The sequence below is a fragment of the Hydractinia symbiolongicarpus genome, chromosome 6, assembly GCF_029227915.1.
Source record: "Hydractinia symbiolongicarpus strain clone_291-10 chromosome 6, HSymV2.1, whole genome shotgun sequence".
Taxonomy (NCBI): Eukaryota; Metazoa; Cnidaria; class Hydrozoa; order Anthoathecata; family Hydractiniidae; genus Hydractinia; species Hydractinia symbiolongicarpus.
The window spans coordinates 14,253,543-14,273,113 of record NC_079880.1 but is presented as its reverse complement, the minus strand read 5'-3'; the positions used below and the strand labels follow the sequence as shown (position 1 = coordinate 14,273,113).

The following is a 19,571-nucleotide window of genomic DNA, read 5'->3' as shown; positions in this document are numbered from 1 at the left end:
AAAATATAAAAATATAAATATGTACATCATTAAGAAAAACAAATAAAAAAAATTTAAACAGGTGGATTAGATAGGAATACATGCATTGAAAAAAGTGCACGTGTTTTTTAAGCGACGAAATGCAAAGGTTTCACACCTTTAAAAAAATAAAGAATTAAAATTCACCTAACAAGACAACACCACAAATAAAGTAGACTTACTCTCACTGCATGTCTGGCGACAACATCTTGAAACGATCGCATACTACTTTGCTAACTTAACTTTCTACACTTTCACTGCTACGAAATTCAATTATTTATATCTACCTACCTAAAGTCTAACAAAACTTTGTATATCTAGATAAAAAGAAACAAACTACATATAGGCCTACTTTCACTGCATGTCTCACTGCATATTGCTTGTTACAATACCTTCACACGATCACAAAATTCAATTATATATATATATATCTAAACATGGCTATGTATAAAGAACAACTACTTACAAAAACTTTCAAGTAAGCGAAGAACACATACCGACACAATACAAGAACGAGGTTAATATAGTTAACATTAAATTACCACAAAAAAGAAATATAATTTTTTTATATAGAAAAACCTTCGCCTGCAGAAACTACCTTCAAAGTTACACCAATGGCATCTTTTTATGTATATAATTTATCCTATTATTTATTATATATTATCTATATTGTCATTAATTTTTCATCTCAAGCTGACAAACTAATGACAGTTCTGTCAAAAATTGTCAGTCTGAGATAATCACTCTTCCTCATCTTAATGTTTCGAATGGAAATGTCTACCTATAAGACACATACAACGACGAAGAGATTTTATTCATTCATTCATTCATTCATTCATTCATTCATTCATTCATTCATTCATTTATCTATTTATTAAAATGGTCTGGTATGCAGTATCAAGGAAATTTACCATACAAACTGCAAAGTTTCTCAAGGTTTTCAAGTTTTTTTATCTTAAATTGTTTATAGTACAATGTTTGACTACGCAGATCATGCCATAGATACAATAAAAAGCCCAGGTACCATCAAATCAAATTTGATTGTACCTGGGTAACAAATGGCATTGCTGAAAGTTTAATTCCCGCTGGACACATAAGGTTTTTAAGGTCCAGGTAAAGTAACACATATAATTTAACTGCTCGTTTATTTACTTTCTAAGCTTTACTTTCTGGTCAACGTATTTCACTTCTCTCTGACATTCCCTCCACCATGCAACAAAATAGATTTAGGGAGAGAGACAACATGAGATCAAAATTGAATAGAAGACAAGATTCATGATATGAAATAAATGATTTGACAAATAAAATTAATGAATGAATTTATGGATGAATGTAGGAACAAATAACAATGAATGAACGCATCAATGAATTCCTGACTTTTTCTGCCTAGATATACTTTTGTCACTTTGCTACTCACTGCTTTGTGAATATTTCAAGCAAGCGTACATTTTGTTATTCTCGTTAGATTCACAACGGCTGACAAAGTGTTTACAGAATCATATTAAGATTTTGTTGTGTAAATAAAAACAATGTTCGAATCTACTTACCGTTCAATGAACGTTTTAAAAAGCAATCGAACAGGATAGCCATATTTTCGAATTTTTATAGTGTCAATCAAACCCATGTATTCGATTTGTGACAAAACAAAATCATCCTCAAATGCATCGTCATCTTTTGCTCTGCATGGCTTTATGCACCTGCAAAAAATAAGGAGAGAGAGAGTAAAAATAAAGTTTGTATCAAAGCATGCATGCACAGATATTACATTATCATAAATGTGAATACACTCTTGTCAGAGGTGGAAAGAGCTTTTAAATAATTTCGTCGTAAATTGAAGTTTTCACTAATAAGTAAAATATATTTTTGGCTCTGTAATATAAACATGCAAAAACACAGAATACAACATGAGAAAAAAGGAGATGAGGTATGAACAATCTCTGGATGTTAGTTGTTTACGTACAGTTTCATTGTTGAGTATCAACAAAATGTCAGTTTCTATAGCTACAGATTCGAAGAGTCATAATTACAAAGAGTTACAAAAAAAAAACTGTATCTCATGATATGATGCAAGTACATTATCATTTCTCTATTTTGCAAGTAAATCTAAAATTAAACCTAACAAGAAGCCCTGGGGTTCTAAGAATTTCCGCTCGCTACCAAAATATTTGATGAAAACCTGCTAATTCGTTGTGTTATATTGTGCTAAACATTTGAGGAGGTTTGGTGCATGAACCTCTGAAGATAAAGCACACAAGTGACATTATATCTTACAACAAACGCAAACAAAACGAAACGTGTCATAATAAACTCACATTTTAAAATAAATTGCTAACAAAAAATACAGCCTAACATTCATGGTAAGTCTTGCGATTGAAACGTTTATGGTCTTAAACGGCATTTAGTTGACAAAAAATCAAAATTTTGCTGTGACCATCATTTTCAGCATACTTTTTTTATTAACTGTGCCAATATTTGTCGAAAATAAAGCAGTTTTAATTTTTGGTTAAATTTTGGCCTAAAATGACATTTAGGTGACAAAAATCAAACTTTTGTACCATCATCATTTTCAGCATACTTTATTTGTTAACTGTGCCAGATTTAGCCGAAAATAAAATGGTTTTAATTTTTGGATCATATTTGGCCTAAAATGGCATTTAGGTGACAAAAATCAAAATTTCGATGTCACCATTATGTTCACCATACTTTTTTTGTTAACTTTGCCAATTTTTGTTGAAAATGAAGTAGTTTTAATTTTTGGACCAATTTTGTCCTAAAATGACATTTAAGGTGGCAAAAAATCAAAATTATTATGTCACCATTATGTTCAGCATACTTTTTCTGTTAACTGTGCCAAAATTTGTTGAAAACAAATACTAATTTTGTCCTGAAACATCATTTAGATGAGTTCCCAGTAGTTGGGGAGCTTGGGTGCGAAGTTTACATCTGTGGACGGAGGAAGGTGTAATCCCAGGGTCGATTTTTTCTCAAAAAATGCTCCAAAAGAAAAAACGACGGTTTTAAAGAATTTCCTACGCCTTCGGGCGCCGAAATTCAATAATTTCTAGTTTACTGAAGCCCAATGACGCAATCAAAGAAGTACTCTTTAGTATCGAGTAATCCAGGATAGTGTGTTAAATAATATAAATAGGGGGTTGCATAGGGTTGTTGATTAAATTTGATATTATTTGGCAATTGGTTAAAATGGGTTTTTACGGTGCGTATTAAATTCGAAAACTTTTTTACAACTTGACGTGGATTTTATTTAATGAACGATCAAATATTTTAAATTTAGAGTGAACTTCGTATTTTGACAAAATTGGCCAATCTTATGGCACTACTCTACTAAACTTGTCATACAAATGTAAACTGTATTTGTGGGATACTAGTAAAGTCAGGTCTCAGCCACTTAAACATGGGGTATATCTTTCTTGGAAAACATTTTGGACTCTTCTTTAAGCAACAGTTCTAATAAGCAACTTTACAGATCAATGACAGATTTGACAAATCAATGTAATATTTTTATTTACAAGGAAGAATTTCTCCGCTTCAGCAAACATGTGTTTCACATTAACATTTTGCATTCTGTTTTGTGATTGCATGCTACTATAAATGTACACCTTATGTTTGATATGATATGCTGCATAATATGACGAGACACCAACAGTTCACATTATACCCTTAAATCCTATTTAAAGCAAACGCGCTGAGTACTCTGGACTTACTTCAGGACATTTCTGCTTGTGAATGATTGCTGTGTATATGCTTTTTACCATTCAATATATTCCATTCTCGGCAAGTCACTAGACAACACTGTAGAAAATAAACATTTCCTACCTGAGAAAATGAGCTTGACACAAAAGTACCTTCTCCATTAAATCAACAAGGGAATTCTAAGTTAAAAAAGAAATCAACAATTACTTACTTACAAAAAATATACAACCCTGAGAGCATCTTTTTCTTTCAAATCCCACTTTAATCTATTCCTTCCTCTCTGAAGAGACAAATGACCTCACGATGGAGTTCAAAACATGTTCGAAGCATGAAATACGCGCTGTACAATCTAGAGACAACTTACCCTAAATTGTATCGCCATAGATACAGGGGGCTTGGGCTTTCTTGAAGTTGAAATCTTTTTGTTTTTAATTTTTGTGTTATGGCTGGAAAAAAATAGCAAATAAAACAGTTAGAGAATAACAGAAGGTAATTATCTGTCAATTGCATAAGTCAATGTTGATATATTGGATTAGCATCTTGGAAAAGAGGAAGAGGAAACCTCTTTATTAAAAGAAATAGAGGACCTGTTCCTAATTATCAGCCTTTTGACATGACAAAAGACATCGCAATGAAAACTGATGTCAACTAAAATACACGACTTAAAATGTTTCTTAAGATAAATCCGAAAAATCCAATAAAAATTAAAATTAAAAAACAAAACTTAAACAACTAGATTTTAGTTGAACAAACTCACCTTGCTCTATTCGTATTGTAGTTTCGGTCATTATCCAACCTATGTTAAATTGGCATAGAAAATGATAAACTGTTACCAATAAAAACATAATCCAGGTCAAGTTTTAACGTAACGTAAATTACAAAAATAATGCTACGTTCGTTAAATTAAGCTAAGTAAATATGCTTCATTTTTATGCCATTATTTATTATTTTGCTTAAAGTAGTATTGAAAGTTACTGAGTAGCAGAAAAGTTTTATAAATGATGCGCCGTTTGAATGAAGATACAGGCGACTACAGGAAAATACAGCCTGCACAAAATCAACCATTTGTAGGGTTAACCCAGTGTTTTCAGTAGTTAAACACATATTTCCCGCTTTAATTTTATCCTAAATTTTCTAACTCATTAAAGAAGCTATCTATATTTCCTTATGTATAGGAATAAGATTTTCTTAAAAAAGAACTAACGATCAATAACAAGTTTGGCTTGACTTCTTTATTATAGTGTGAATATGAACTGTGTAATTTTTTTATATTTGTAAGTATTGGTTCACGAGATAATTAAGATCAAGTGGTACTAGGGTCCCTGCTATGAGAATGTCAATGAGGAATTTCTGTTCAGTAAATTACTAACTTATGTGACGTAATTCCGTAAAGTAGTAAACAAAGCGCATTCTGATTGAACGAAAAACGAGGGATGCTGAGCGAATGCAACTGTAAATGACTATACACAAATAAAATACATCGATTTATAAAAAAAAGGCTGGGTGTGATTTTGTATATACAAAACGAAGTCTCAAAGTTTTTTTGTATTTTGAAAGTAGTAGTATTTCTGTACCTATTTTTCCATATTAATTTATACATTAACTTATTTAAACATAATGTAAAAAATAATATTTATTAGTTGGGTTGCACTAAGCAAGTTTTAATTCCTTGTAATATTTACACACCCACAAAAGCTTTGAAGAACAATACAATTTTTACATTTGCAACAGTGCAAAGGGTAAGAAGCTGTGACGTCTTTAGAAGTCTTTACAGAACGTTAATTCTCCTTTAATACCTAAAACCATCTTGATGAAATACCCATTTAATCTGGATTACACCTTAATTTGTTACAAGGTTTCCTAAATGGAGTCGCCGTGAAACCATGATGTCCTATGCAGACACTAAGATTCTGGTGTCCCTTGTAACTTATGCCAAAAATATGAATCCATTGACATACCGTTTTTTTTGTCTTTTTTCATACAAACTTCTTAAATCGTTATGATAATTTTTTTCTTTTCCTGTTCCGGTCCTATGAAAACATAATCAAAAAACACTCATATTTTTGAATAATATAAACTACACAATGTGCCACTGTAGGTGAAATAATTATCTAACTTATGGTAACACTGAAGTTTGCAAAAAAAAGAACAATTACACATCAAATGCATATACCAAACATTAATACACATAAAATCTAAAATATTTCAACGTATACACTATCTGCTGAAATTTTCCTCACTTTGCATTTGTTTTATTAAATCCAAGCTGCACGCTGCTAAACTTATACAAATAACCACCATATACAAATATTTTAATGCTGATAACTCACTTTAAGGAAAGGGTACCAATCCTTGTTATTGTTGAATTAAACATTGTGCTAACTAACTGGCTGTGGGAACCTACAAAAAACATTTAGCAAGTTAAAAGAAAAACTAGTCCAAAACAACCCTAAACAAAAGATATGTTTTGAACAGAAACAATCAAGAGGCATCTATAAAATATGTACGTACCAATTTACTCATTTTCTGACTCTCCTTCCTTCCTGTGCACTTTTGCACTTTTACCTGAACCCTCCCTCTCTTGCAAACGCGCTAAATTTTTGACTCCCTCCTACCCCTTGCCCCTTACTTTACAGAAAGGTCTGTAAAGTAAAGTAATGCCTCATATCCTTTGTTGTGTACAAAGGAGAGGAGGCATTATAAGTATCTACTGTACACCTAAACTCTGACTCCCTCCCCCTCTAAGTGTGTACATACTTTATGATTGCCTCCTACACCAAGTAATGCTGATTTAAAAATATGGAGCTTAAAGTTTCTCACAATATTGTTAAGCTACTATGTTCACAAGAGGGTTTGACCATGAGCAGATCACTCACCTCTTAAACATTCAATCAGCGAATGTTCAATCTTCTCATTATTTTTCTCCAAGAAACCATCGGCTACATATGCTACCTGGAATAAAAATGAACATGCAAATGAATAGTATATAATCAAGGTGGTTTAAAGAGAGAAGGAGATACGTCTCAGCAGGTTCTATTGAAACCTTCAGTTGCCGATCTGCAGATAGTATTGTTTCCAAATTCAATTTTTAAACAAGAATTTTAAAATCTCTCACTAAATTATAAAGGTAACTATTGCTTATTGTTATTTCATTGATAAATTTCTAAATTAATTTTCTATCAATAAAAATCGTTTGTTCTGTAAGATAGCTTAAAAATCAGTATTATTACCATTTCTGGTGGAAATGTAAAAAATAAAATCAGGCGAATATGAGGGGTATTTTTTGGAAATTATTGTAAAATTAAGATGAAAACAAACAAATAAAAATGCAAAGAAATAGGACTAAATTATCCCCTTATGAGCAACGCTTAATTCATGACAAAAAATAAATATTTTCTTTTCCTCTATGAAAGAAACAATAGCCACCAAACACCTGTACCGAAAGTTTATTAACCTTGTATAAGAGAATATATGTTTATGCAACCCATCCGCAGTAATTTTTTTCAAAAGTTTGACCAAACTTTTAACTAGAACTCAGCTAGCAGGGAACATACAGAAATAGAAGGTACAATATTTTAGGGCAACAATTTACACAATACAAGCTCTAACCACCAGACAAACCGAGGGATGAGTTTTAAAGGAGTCAACAATAGAAATTTAAATAGAACTTTAATGGAAATTTCTAAGTTGTACTTTTAATGCTCCTTGGTATAATTCAATGAATATTCAAAAAGGTAATTTAACATTTTCATAGTGATTAAATGAATTTACAGTTGCATATGGAGTTCCTCCCTTATTTAAACGACATTGGAATTATCGATCAGTAGGCATCACAAAATGCGTCAGCTGCTTTCCGATTAAAACTTTACATTTACAAACATACCTTTTTAAAAGAATGATTGATGCTAAAGATTGCAAATTTAGAATTTGTTGCAATATAATGAGTATGCTCAGAACAATGTGCATTCAGTGCAGAAACTAATAAATTATCATCAGCTTGTAAACATTTGCTTTCTTCTTCAACCAATGCAAATATACCGTGTGGTTTCTAAACAAATATATAAACTATGAGGTAAAACACAAAAGTATTAAGTAATAGGTTTCTAGAGAGAGCTACTGTTTTTTTTTTATTTGACTATAACCAAAAACCCCTTCCTGTGACATCTTTTATTAAGCTATTAAACATTATGGGTTATAATATACATTCAAATTTAAGTTTCCTGTTAATAGTCCACTCCATGGAAAAAACTAAGTTCACTTGCTGCTGTGCACAGCTATCATTGGTTCACAATTGAAATGGCAGGTATGATAATATAGACTAAACCACAGGTTCACCCATCATCAAATTTAAATACTTTGTGGGGGATCCAAAATAAGTGCTTAGTTTTGACAAATCCTGTAATCAAAATAGTCGCTTGGCACCTTTATTTTTGCAGAATATGTTTTAAGAAAAAATGAAACTAGTAAACTAAAATTTTGCCCAGGTTTCATGAAAGGTTAAGCTTTGTATTTATCTATAGAGCATATGTATTTAACTACTTTAACTTTTATGTGGAGGTCTACAATCAACATTTACAGCCAAAATCTTAAAAATAGTTTGCTTAAGATTTATACATGGCTAAAAAATGTGATTAAATACAAAAACAGAAAAAAAAGTTAAAAAGCTCCAGCGACTATGCAATGATACCAAGAATGATTCAGACCTGCTGATTGAATAAAATATATATCGCAACCTTCTTGGCTCTTTCGCCAACATAGTCTATCTACCACAGACAGCATTTTGCTTCTAAGGAAGGGCGGGGTTCAATGGAAAAAAAGTGCGATTACGAACCAGATATTTCGCTTAAGAATACTTCTGATTTTGCAATTTTTTCGCAATGAATAGCAAACATCTGATTTTAATTAAGAAGATGTATATCTTTAAAATATTAGATGCCACTTTACCTCTAGTAACAAGTTGATGAGACTTTTGTTATCAATATATTCAAAGGGTTGAAAGTCTAATTCCTCTTCACCATATTCAACCTAAAAGGAATGCATTAGATATTTCCTTATATATTGAGTTCATACTTTAAAGACGATGGTGCGCCATTTTAATACTATGGTGGAAATATTTGTAGCACATTGTCATATACAGTACATATGCATTGATAAGCAGAAGTTAAACTAAAATATACATATCTGCTATTTTATTAGGTTTCTTTTTATAAACAAGTACATGGAACTTCTGAGTAGGAGACCAACACTGTCAAAGGTAAAGATAAAAAAATAAATAAATATTGAAAACCTTTTCCAGTGCAAAGACATGCTGTGTGAAGTGAAGTTGGAGTTGTTCATTTGCTGAATTGATGTAAAGTTGTTCAAACGAATTCTTTTGGTAATCTTCAAAACCGAACATATCCAGAAAACCAACATTTAAAAGGTCAGATTTTCTAAAAGCAAAAATGTAAACTTGCTTAAGGCCATGTTTGCATAAATGAATATATGTAGTGTGCAGAAATGCTTTTCCTATCAGATAGTGTTTTTTTCACTCTGCATTTTGTGAACCAAAAAGAAAAAAAAAAGTTGACAGATAAAGTGTTTACTTTCCAACTCGGCACTGGTTACTTTGTGCATGTGGTCTCTTTTAGTAGTATGTAAACACTATATTCTAAATGTTTTCTCTCTGGAAGGACTTCTGAATGGCATGCATGAGCAAACCCATAAGTCTTCACTGTTAAAGGAAGTTGTTGTGCATAAAAGTCTTACTTTTTCTTTATATTATCAGGATTTATCAACATATTAGTCTTGCATATTATCCAACCAAATAAACGACCATATAAATCTTTTGCCAAACAGTCACGACAGTGGTTTGCTTCAGCAACATTTTTAAATGACGACACAGAACTATCTACAGACCAAAATGATTATTTTAACCAAGTTATGTTAGGCCATTTATATTTTAAAGTTCAATCATTGTTACCCACCTTTAGAAATTTGGAAGTAATGTCCCAATTTTGTGTTGAAAAAATACTCTCAGTGAAAAACATATTAATTTGACCTGTTTTGCAGGCCAAGACTGAATTTGGTCTTCAACGAGCAAAAGATTTAAGCCGAAAAGCAAATATCAAGCCCAATACAACTTTCACAAATGGAAGACGGAAGGGAATAAGCTTATTTTATTTGCAAAGTATTCACGTATCTACTGCACCCTGCATTTCTAGCTGATCAATAAAATGACAACGAACAAACTTTCAAATATAGATGGCCTTACATGGAAAAATCTGAAGCAGAACTCATACAGGATCCAACATAAGTGTAATTTTCAAGTTATGATAAGGACAACAAGATATGCAAGTCAAATGTTTGAGATACCTGTATGAAGACTTTCCATCTACTAACAAGAGTGTAAAAAAATATGTATTTTGTCACAGAATATGGAAGTACCTTTTGCTGTGACAAAATTACTTGTTAGACACAATTCCAAATCGTCAGATTCAACACCTAGTAAAACTGCAACTAAAATAAAAATGAACCAAAATTAATAAAAATATAGCTGAAAATAATATTCTTTTTTCAAAAATATTATAAAAAAAATTAATAAAATTAGAGTGAATGTAACAGGAGTTTAAAGTTGACGTGGCAATACTGTTGTTTATTACAGCAACATTTTTGACCAAATTCCATGCATTCCATACAAAAAACAAACTAAAGCATACCTTTATCAAGTAAGTCAAGATTCTCCACATAAACTCCTGTTTTTTCATCTTGTAAAGAAAACTTTACATCACCAACGTTAAGAATAGCTGATAATATGCCGAAAACACTCTGCAAATCCTGACAAAACAAAATCATGCACATCATTATAATACTTTTCAGTACATTGAGGTTTATATAAATCAGTCACAACAAAACAAACATCTGACTGGTAGAGACTGCCTAAGACCCAGTTAAAAATCAAACACAGTAATAAAAAGTTCGGTTCCCCTGTTAAATTACACTCAAAATTCTCAATGACAATTCTACTAGCCAAGCTTACCTCTTTCTCAAAACCAAGTAAAGTAAATGCGTTTAACATGGACTTATATCTTTGCCCCCATATAAACAAATTGTCATCTCCAAATGCTTCTCCATACTTTAAATACCTAGAAGAAAATTTAGGAATTAAGGTAATGCATTTTAAAAACAAAGTTGTGATTGTGGGACACACATAAAAGACAACTAACAAACCGTTTCCTCAACTTTTTTCCCTTTTGGACATGAAATATGACATACCTATGCTGTGTTGGCAAGTCAAGAAGATGTTTTGATAATTCTTCATCTGTTCTTCCAGAAAAAAGATTATAAAAGACGTGGAAGTTCTGTTCACCCTATGTATAGAGAAGCACTGGTGTAAATGCATAAAGTATAAAGCTATGTAAACTAGCGAACAGGCATGTGAAAGAATAAAACAGCAATGTGCCACCTGGAATTTAACACATTAAGCCTAATGTGTTTTAAAACAACAAACATTTAGTCGAAAAGTTAGCTAAAAATTCATCTGCAGGAATTTGGAATTAACTTAAAGTTTGTCAAATTTTCAAGTTTGGTTAAAATTTTGAGAAAGATAAATTTTGATAACGCCATCAAAGATGATCACTAATGTTATAATTAAAGTTTTCCCTCTAGTTTTAATAAGCAATGTTTGTTAATTACAGGCTTTTAGGAGAGGTGTTAAATTTTAATTTAGATTGAAAAAAGCAACAAACTTAAATGTCTGCCTAAAATGCATGTCCCAATAGCCTACACGTTAAAAAAAGAAACATATCACTTCACAGATATTCACAGGCTTTGTCAGGACATGTGTGGGATCGCATGAGCACATGTCAATCCAGACCCAAATAATTTTATTAATCTATATTAATCTATTTGGAATTAAATAACCCAAAATTTAAAATTTGTACAACTGTGTTTTGATGATGTTATAGCAAAGCATGGGTGATATTTATAGCTTCATGTGTTTTTTTTTGATTTTTTTCTGATGATGCACAAGCTAAAACATCTGCAAAAAGTTCTACAACACATTAGCTCTGCCTTCACAATTTTGAAAAATAATTTTCTTGCAGAATTTATTTTTTAAAAACATGTTCATTCTGTAACACTTTTTTTCTGTTATGTGCACAAAGTTATACTTCATAAAAAAAGTAATTTTGATACATTTGCCTTTCCATAATTCCAATTTGCTTTTAAAAAATAATTGCTTGTTAAGACCCATATGGTGCAAATTATAAGACAAGTGCTTATATTATCGCTTTTCTATCACTCATACAAATTAATTTGAGCAAGTTTTTTTCATAGGACATAACCAAACCTTGGAACATTCTAGGTCCAGTCCCAACACACCTGAAACACTTAATTAACCATTTACACACTTACCTTCCTCTGCGAAGCAACCCTTGACTTTTCTAAAAGATATTCTGTGACATAACCTAAAAATGATGTTTTACAATCATCAAAAAATCATAATAGAACAAATTTGTATCAAACTTTCCGAACTCACTTTTTGTACTGGACAACAACTACAACAACTATACATACCAAAATCTAATTTCCCAGCTTCAGAAAAAAACAATTGAAAATATTTTCCAAGTCTTGTTGAATTTTCATTTAGTGATGTCTTTGCATTTCCAAATGATTCAAGAATAATGCTGACCTAAAAATGTGCAGGTCAATAATAAATATGAAAACACATTCTCCAGGTAACCAATTAATTAATAATTAGTACTTGCTGAGAAAAAATGAACTAAATAATCATAAAAGATATGGAATCAAAAAATAAGAGAACAATTATATTACCTGTGATATTTTTCTGATTAACTGGTGATGATTGGATGTGCATAGTGATAAAAATTGATCAAATACTAATTTTTCATTTTCTGTTTTGCCAGCTCCAGACTCACCAGACACAATAAAACATTGGTTTTCAGAAGTAATGGTGAGTGATTGATGTATGTGACAAGAAATCCCATAAATGTGAGGCGGGAGAGCAGATACACACAATGCAGTTTTGTACTCCTGGAATATCTATATATGAATCAAACGTATTATAAGCACATGAAACCACTTTCTTATTTCTAAAAAATAAGCCCATTTTAGAAACCTAGTCTGTTTCTTATAAGAAAATCCAACAATTAAAATTCTGAAATTAGTCACTGGTTGAAACCACCTTGCAAAAATTCAAAAAATATATACCACTTTCTGAAATAGATTAAGTCTTATTAAATATAAAAACATGAATCAACTTTTATGTAATTAAGTTTAAATAACTAATCTTCAAAAAAAAAAGTAAGGGTAAAGACAAATACCTAAAAATTAATATAAACCAATAAATATGAAGAATTTCCTAAAACAAAATATTTTTTTAGAAAAAATCTCAGAATTTCTCTGCTCTTGCCAAAACTCAGTTGAGGTACAAAAAGATCAGTATGGGTATGTTTAAAACTTGGGGAAAGACCATTAGGCTAGAAAAGCAATTGGTTTTAAAATGTATTTACTTATTAAACCAAGTGTACCATAAATCTGTTGATCTATGTGATCCATATATAAGTGATTTGTAGAAATACGTGATCTGTGAATCTACGTGATCAGTCTAAATGTGATTTGTAGAAATACGTGATCTATAAATCTATGTGATCCTTGTATAAGTGATCTGTAGATCTACGTCATTATTATTCATCATTCTTGGCTTAACCTCTGTTTTCCATGCTAGCATGGGATAAACAGGGTATATCAATAACCTTTTTTCAATCTGATCTAGACATTGTTAGAATTGAATTCAAATTCCTTGCAACAGGTCTGTCTTTATTTTCTCCTGCCAAGTCTTTCTTGTCCCCCTCTGGGGTTGGCCTTTCTATGCGATTCGTATATAAGTGATCTGTATACAGTACTGCTCGAATGTAACTTTACATGTACGCGATAGTTATCACCTTCGCATGAGCTTTCAGTAGGGTCAGAACTTTCGTTGTTATTGTTAACCTATTGTTAAATACATGAGCTATTTTTGCATGTTGAAAACAATAGAGTTCATGTCTTGTTTGTGTCCCATTGTTGTATTTAATTGCTGTGTGTCCCATTGTTGTATTTAATTGCTATAGTCATCAAGAGTATCATTTTGAAAGTTTAAGAACGAAAAACGGCAATAAAAATGCTTCGTTAGATCGCATTATAAATGTTTAAGAACGAAAAATGGCGATAGAAATGCTTTGTTAGATCATGTTTTAAAAGTTTAAGAACGAAAAAAAGCGATAAAAATGCTTCGTTAGATCATGTTTTAAAGTTTAAGAACAAAAAACAGGGATAAAAATGCTACGTTAGATCGTGTTTAAAAATGTAAGAATGAAAAGTGGCGGTAGAAATACTTTTAACGTGCTATGTTCGTTCATTTTTATAAAATAATATTTCAATTTCCTTTGTCATCTTTAACACTTTTTAACAATAACATGCAAGTTACATGTTACAACAAAAGGATTCATCAAATCTTATTGTTCGCGCACGACGACAACAATAAAAAGCAATTAAGTTCATGTATAAAAAAAAGATATGTGAACGTTCTTTATGTAGACATGAGATCGTTGCACGAGGTCGTAAAACTTGCGTACATGTAAAGTTACATTCAAGCGGTACTGTATCTATGTGATCTTTAACCAAAAGGTTAGAATGCACATCTCTTAACAAATCCAAATCTCTCGAACACAGTGGTCTCGATGACAAAACTTTTAAGATTTTTTATATTTATACTAAGATACAAGGTGGCCAATCATTTTGAAAAGATTTAACATCAGGGCAACATATGATGGAAAAATTAATTTAAATAAAACTGATAATAAAAGTGAAGCAAATAAGAAAACATAAGAAATGTCAGAATTAAGAAATATTTTAGTTGTGTTTTAAGATTTAGGAGAAATAATGTTGGTCATTTTTTAATGAGATTCATTGAATGCAACAAAATGAAAACTTTATGTAAATAATTGAATATAAAAGAAAAACATCATACAAAAAGCTCTTTATAAATTTAAAATTAAGTAAACTTGTTATCAGTGATGCATGAAACATTAATTTAATAACAACAACCAAATAAAGAAAATAATGTTTATTAGAGTTTTTGTTTTATTTCTGTAGCACAATGTGAGAACATACAGGGCTATCATTTTGATATGTATATTGAGTTCTTATATGATACACATAATTGATTCCGGAAAAACAGTTATTGACCACTTTTAAAGTATATATAATTCATAATGTAAACACTTAAACAGTTTATTCTTAAGTGGTTTAACATCTAAGAGATAATTAATCTTAATATGTCCATTCAAGTGCTTATCAATCATGTCTCCTTTTAATAACTTGCAGCAACAGAACATTTTAACTTTTTGAAACAAATTAGGTGATTAATACATAGTTCTTACTGGCACTATACCACCATTTCTACATAAAGTTTAAAATATATAAAATAAGAAGAAATAACATTTTAGATGTTTCACATTATTAGTTTGGTGAATAAGTTTTTTAAAAAAGTATTGGAAAGTAAAAATCATTACTAATACTATTTCTTAAGTCATGCTGTTTTTAAAAATTCACAATTTATCACTTTAATATATCTTTTACTTTATGTTTACTCATCTAATACGTTTGATAAAATTGTGTGAATCATCTTCTAACCAGCTGGTCATTCATTTAGTTTTTATGAAAATGCTTATGCACACAGTTTTTCTGGAATGTCTTTTTTACACATTTTTTTATTTTTTTTAAAAAAAGCAAACTAAAATTATAATTATTGTTGCTTGAGAAGCAACAATAATTATAATTCTGTTTGTTTTTTGCTTTAATTTACGTTTATAAAATTATTTCACAAAATCACATGCATATAAAAATGCGAGAGGGGATAATAAATATATACTTACTTCTTTAAAAGCGATTTTATTTTCTCTTTTGGATTTGACAGATATCAAGATGTCACCAATATATGTCTAAGGAGAAATTATAAAAAATTACCAATTTAATTAAACTCCGCTGTCCATAGATTTTGGTGAATACTTATAGGGTGTATAGAAAGTAACAAGTACAAAACAAAAGAGGTCCCCAATGAGTTATTTTATTTCTGACAAGAAACAAAACATGTACATGTTTGCTTTATGTCATTTAGTATGTGGCTACAAACAAGATAATTTTGAAAAGAATAGTAGTGTAATATTAAAAACTAGTCGGTAGCCAGTGGATAAATCCACGGGTTTGCCGGTCGTTCATATATCGCATTTCATGTTTCTTTAGCAAAATTTTTTTCTCGTGCACAAACAGACAAACTAATTATTACAATATTAAACCAGTATATAGTAAAAAATATCATAGGTTATGTATATCCAGTTAAAGTTTGGCAAAATTTCACGATCCATTTAAATTCCACATGAAGCTTTTACACATTAATATGAAATCTGTTAACTAACTGAAAACTTTAAGATTTGTTATTTTAACAATAGATATTAAAGTCATCTTTTCAAGTCAAAACAAGAACTCACATATGCAAATTTTGAGTTAGGTATAATTGCAACTTTTAATCTTGTAAAAACAACAAAATAAAGTGATAAAGCAATCACAACATTCTGGAAGAATTTCATCACACTTTTTATTTTATTTTCCTTCATTCAAATGAAGATGCTAAGGTGGGTGAGTTAAAATACTCTGTGCTGTGATAAGCTCAGTGGTTATAACTCTTGCACTTAGTGCAGGGAAAAACATGGTTTGATGCCCCTTGATTCAATATGGGCAAGTGGGCAACATGGGCAAGTAAATACCAATCTGAAAATCCAAAGCTATCATCATCCTCGGCTTGGGCGGAAAGCAAAGCTTCCGTGTGGTCCATACAGTAGGGTGACCGAGTTCAGTTTACCTATCCATGGAAAAAAGCTCTTTAACATCCTCCCCAAGTCCATCCATAATATGTCTGTTTGCACACTGGACCTTTTTAAAAACAGCCTTGATAAATATCTATTCCAGATACCAGATGAATTACAACTGGTAGGATACACCACGTTAAGAGGGGCTGATTCAAACTCTAATAAACATATGCACACATTGGTGTAAACTGGATGTTCAATCCAATGGAGGACTGGCACACAACTGCTAATCCTGAAGACTTTCTTCGAAAGCCTACAACAAGGTACAACAGGGTAAAATTACCATAGGTCTGGGTTAACCCAAGCCATGTGAGGGAAATTAAAGAGATAGCACACTGTGTGGGCCATTTGATGTCGCAAAAAGTTGTCTGGCTGGTTTCGGAGCTCGGAATGAGCATTCAATACCCTAAGACTCCATAAAGCAGGGTAGCTACATCCCTTGATATTTGTGAGGCTCACCATGTAAAATATGCGCATCTATCGATCTATCTTGGATTTGCCAACCAACCAACCTTATTTTTGGTACCCATATGAGTCTATAACATCAGATATTAGTGATGCCCACCCAACTTAAAACCTTGACGTAATATGAATGTTCTGAATACAGATGAAGGTCTTGGATAAGGGTGATTTCAATCCCAACGTTTTAGACAGCTGAGGGTACTGTGGTTGCAGATGCCATACACTTATAATAATGAGCAAACTTATTGTAGCAACGAATCAATTATATTGGTTCTACAGAAATATTTTTAAAATATTGGGACCTATGCATGACGGTTTACTCTCATTCCTGTACTGTACGCAAAAACAGAACACTGAAATAAAAAGTTTTTTAAAAAATGAGACTACAGTTGAAAAAAACTCATTCTGGTGTCTTTTAATTTTCGAAATTATTTGTATGAATTTCATTCAGCTATGTATTTTACCCTATATGGTCCTGTTTTTGAACATTTAAAAGTCACCTATATATTTCCACAGCTGAATACAAAGTGAACACTTTATTTTCTAACAGAAGCGTCCGGGAGCAACAACTAAGTCAGCAAAAAGCTAGTTAGCAAAAAAACTTACGTAAAAATTATTTCCATCGTATCTTTCTTTCAATGTATTTAACACAACATCCTTTTCCAGATTTTCAAGTGAACATAAATCCTTAATTTCCATCTAAAAGTATAATATGAACCCTTTACTTGCAAAACTCCTAGGTTATGGAAATAACTTCAAGCCACATGTTAGCTAATTATATTTTCATGTTCTGTTTCCCATCGCAGATCAAAACAAACTATTTCCTTGAAATGTGCTTTTTAATGCCCGAACACACTTACCGCGCATTTACACGCAACAAACATATATTTTTTTGCCCAGCAAGTGTGAGCAAATATATAATTGCTTTATTGAAGATTTGGAATGAGGACAGTGCCTAATCAAACAAAAACATAAACGAAAACAAGAACTAGAAAACGGGGTCCACACCAGCAGAAACACCATTAAAAAAAATTGAAGAGCTTGGTACTCACCAGGCAGACAATTATGTCTAGAATGGTCTAGACACAACGACGTTCAGTGTATCGCGTCAACCTCGTTCCAAGCGCCTCTTTTTATATCGAGTCGAACATATATATCGCCGTTTTCGATATCAGAAATGATACAAGATGTCTTGGGAACAAGGTTGCTAACGGGTTTAGTTCTGTCTAGCACGTTTCCAGGTGCCTCGACTACATACGGAATATTTGTTTGGTTTTTTCTCAGGGACACAACTTTTTGTAAAAATAGTCTCCAATAGTGAGTTTAAAAAAAGTGAAAAATAATAATAATAATAAAAAAAAAAAAAAAATGGGGAAACGGTAGAAAAATATGGGACGAAATATTATATATACTTTGTATCCAGAGTTAGACAGGGAACCTTCTGTTCCCATCAAATGACTCCTGCTTGTTTTGAGATTTTCTTGTACTTACTCAAAACCGTGAAACGTAGAAGAGTGCATTTTTAACATGTTTTTCTGATACTGCGGAATTTTTTGGTCGTTAACGCGTGCAATGTCTAGTAGTGTCTAAAAGTGACGTCTGGTAGCGTCTAAAAGTGACGTCTAGTAGCATCTAAAAGTGACGTCTATTAGAGTTTGAAAGTTACGCCTAGCAGCGTTTTAAGGTCATGCCTAAGCGACTAAAATTCACGTCTACTAGCGTCTAAAAGTGACGTCAATAGCATTTAAAAGTTACGCCTAGTAGCGTCCACAAATCACGTTTAATAGTGTGTGAAAATCCTCTCTAATAGCGTCTAAAAGTGACGTCAACCAGCGACAAAAGTCACGTCTAGTTGCGTCACAAGTCACTGAAAATGTTGTGATTGATAGTGTACTACTTCTTGATTTCCACCGGCGAAGGCGGAATCTTTAATATCGCCTGGGAAGATAGAGAGAGATAGATAGAGACAGCCCAGAGCCTGGACGCCTAAAACTTATCCAGGCTAAAGCTTAAATCCTCGTTTTGACAGATTTTTTTCTGAGTACGAGGCTAAATTGAGTTTAAAGGCAATAAGAATCTTAACAGTGCAACAAATTATTTTATTATCCAATGAACATTACTTTATTTTAAATTTTATAATCATAAGTTAAAGCTCGTGCAGTGTAGCATAATGAAGATCGCCTTATAATGCGCCATCTTTGATGTTATTAACGTCATTTCCCTCTGTACAATTTTGCAAGCACGTAGACTAAAGCTTACTACAGGCCCTTAGGCCTTGAGGTCAGCGCGACTGAGAACTTTAAATGTGTGAGTGAGAATTGTTTATCTACGAAAGTAAAAAAGAAAATTTTCTTCCGCTTTAAAATAGTAAAATTTACCCACTTTCCTCTGAATAACGATATTAGTTCAAATATCGTCTCACTTCTTATGCTTGGTTTCCACTCCGAGATAGCGTGAGATAATTGGCATATT

General features: G+C 31.7%; 1 protein-coding gene across 1 annotated transcript in view; it reads right to left on the bottom strand.

Moving 5' to 3' along the window:
• The window catches only part of LOC130647109 (myosin-IIIb-like), a 39,146-nt gene extending 21,236 nt beyond the window's left edge, over nt 1–17,910 (bottom strand). Inside the window, exons 1-20 of the mRNA XM_057452846.1 lie at nt 17,706–17,910; nt 15,648–15,713; nt 12,544–12,771; nt 12,286–12,400; nt 12,124–12,176; nt 10,984–11,078; nt 10,748–10,853; nt 10,428–10,545; nt 10,156–10,227; nt 9,478–9,619; nt 9,017–9,161; nt 8,674–8,754; nt 7,613–7,777; nt 6,606–6,681; nt 6,060–6,129; nt 5,688–5,759; nt 4,487–4,525; nt 4,094–4,175; nt 3,853–3,908; nt 1,566–1,715 (exon numbers count right to left, since the gene is read on the bottom strand). Coding sequence (XP_057308829.1) covers nt 1,566–1,715; nt 3,853–3,908; nt 4,094–4,175; nt 4,487–4,525; nt 5,688–5,759; nt 6,060–6,129; nt 6,606–6,681; nt 7,613–7,777; nt 8,674–8,754; nt 9,017–9,161; nt 9,478–9,619; nt 10,156–10,227; nt 10,428–10,545; nt 10,748–10,853; nt 10,984–11,078; nt 12,124–12,176; nt 12,286–12,400; nt 12,544–12,771; nt 15,648–15,713; nt 17,706–17,798 — 2,024 coding nt within the window. The 5' untranslated portion in view covers nt 17,799–17,910. The remainder of the gene's footprint in view (nt 1–1,565; nt 1,716–3,852; nt 3,909–4,093; nt 4,176–4,486; nt 4,526–5,687; nt 5,760–6,059; nt 6,130–6,605; nt 6,682–7,612; nt 7,778–8,673; nt 8,755–9,016; nt 9,162–9,477; nt 9,620–10,155; nt 10,228–10,427; nt 10,546–10,747; nt 10,854–10,983; nt 11,079–12,123; nt 12,177–12,285; nt 12,401–12,543; nt 12,772–15,647; nt 15,714–17,705) is intronic.
• Between the last annotated feature and the right edge of the window lie 1,661 nt (nt 17,911–19,571).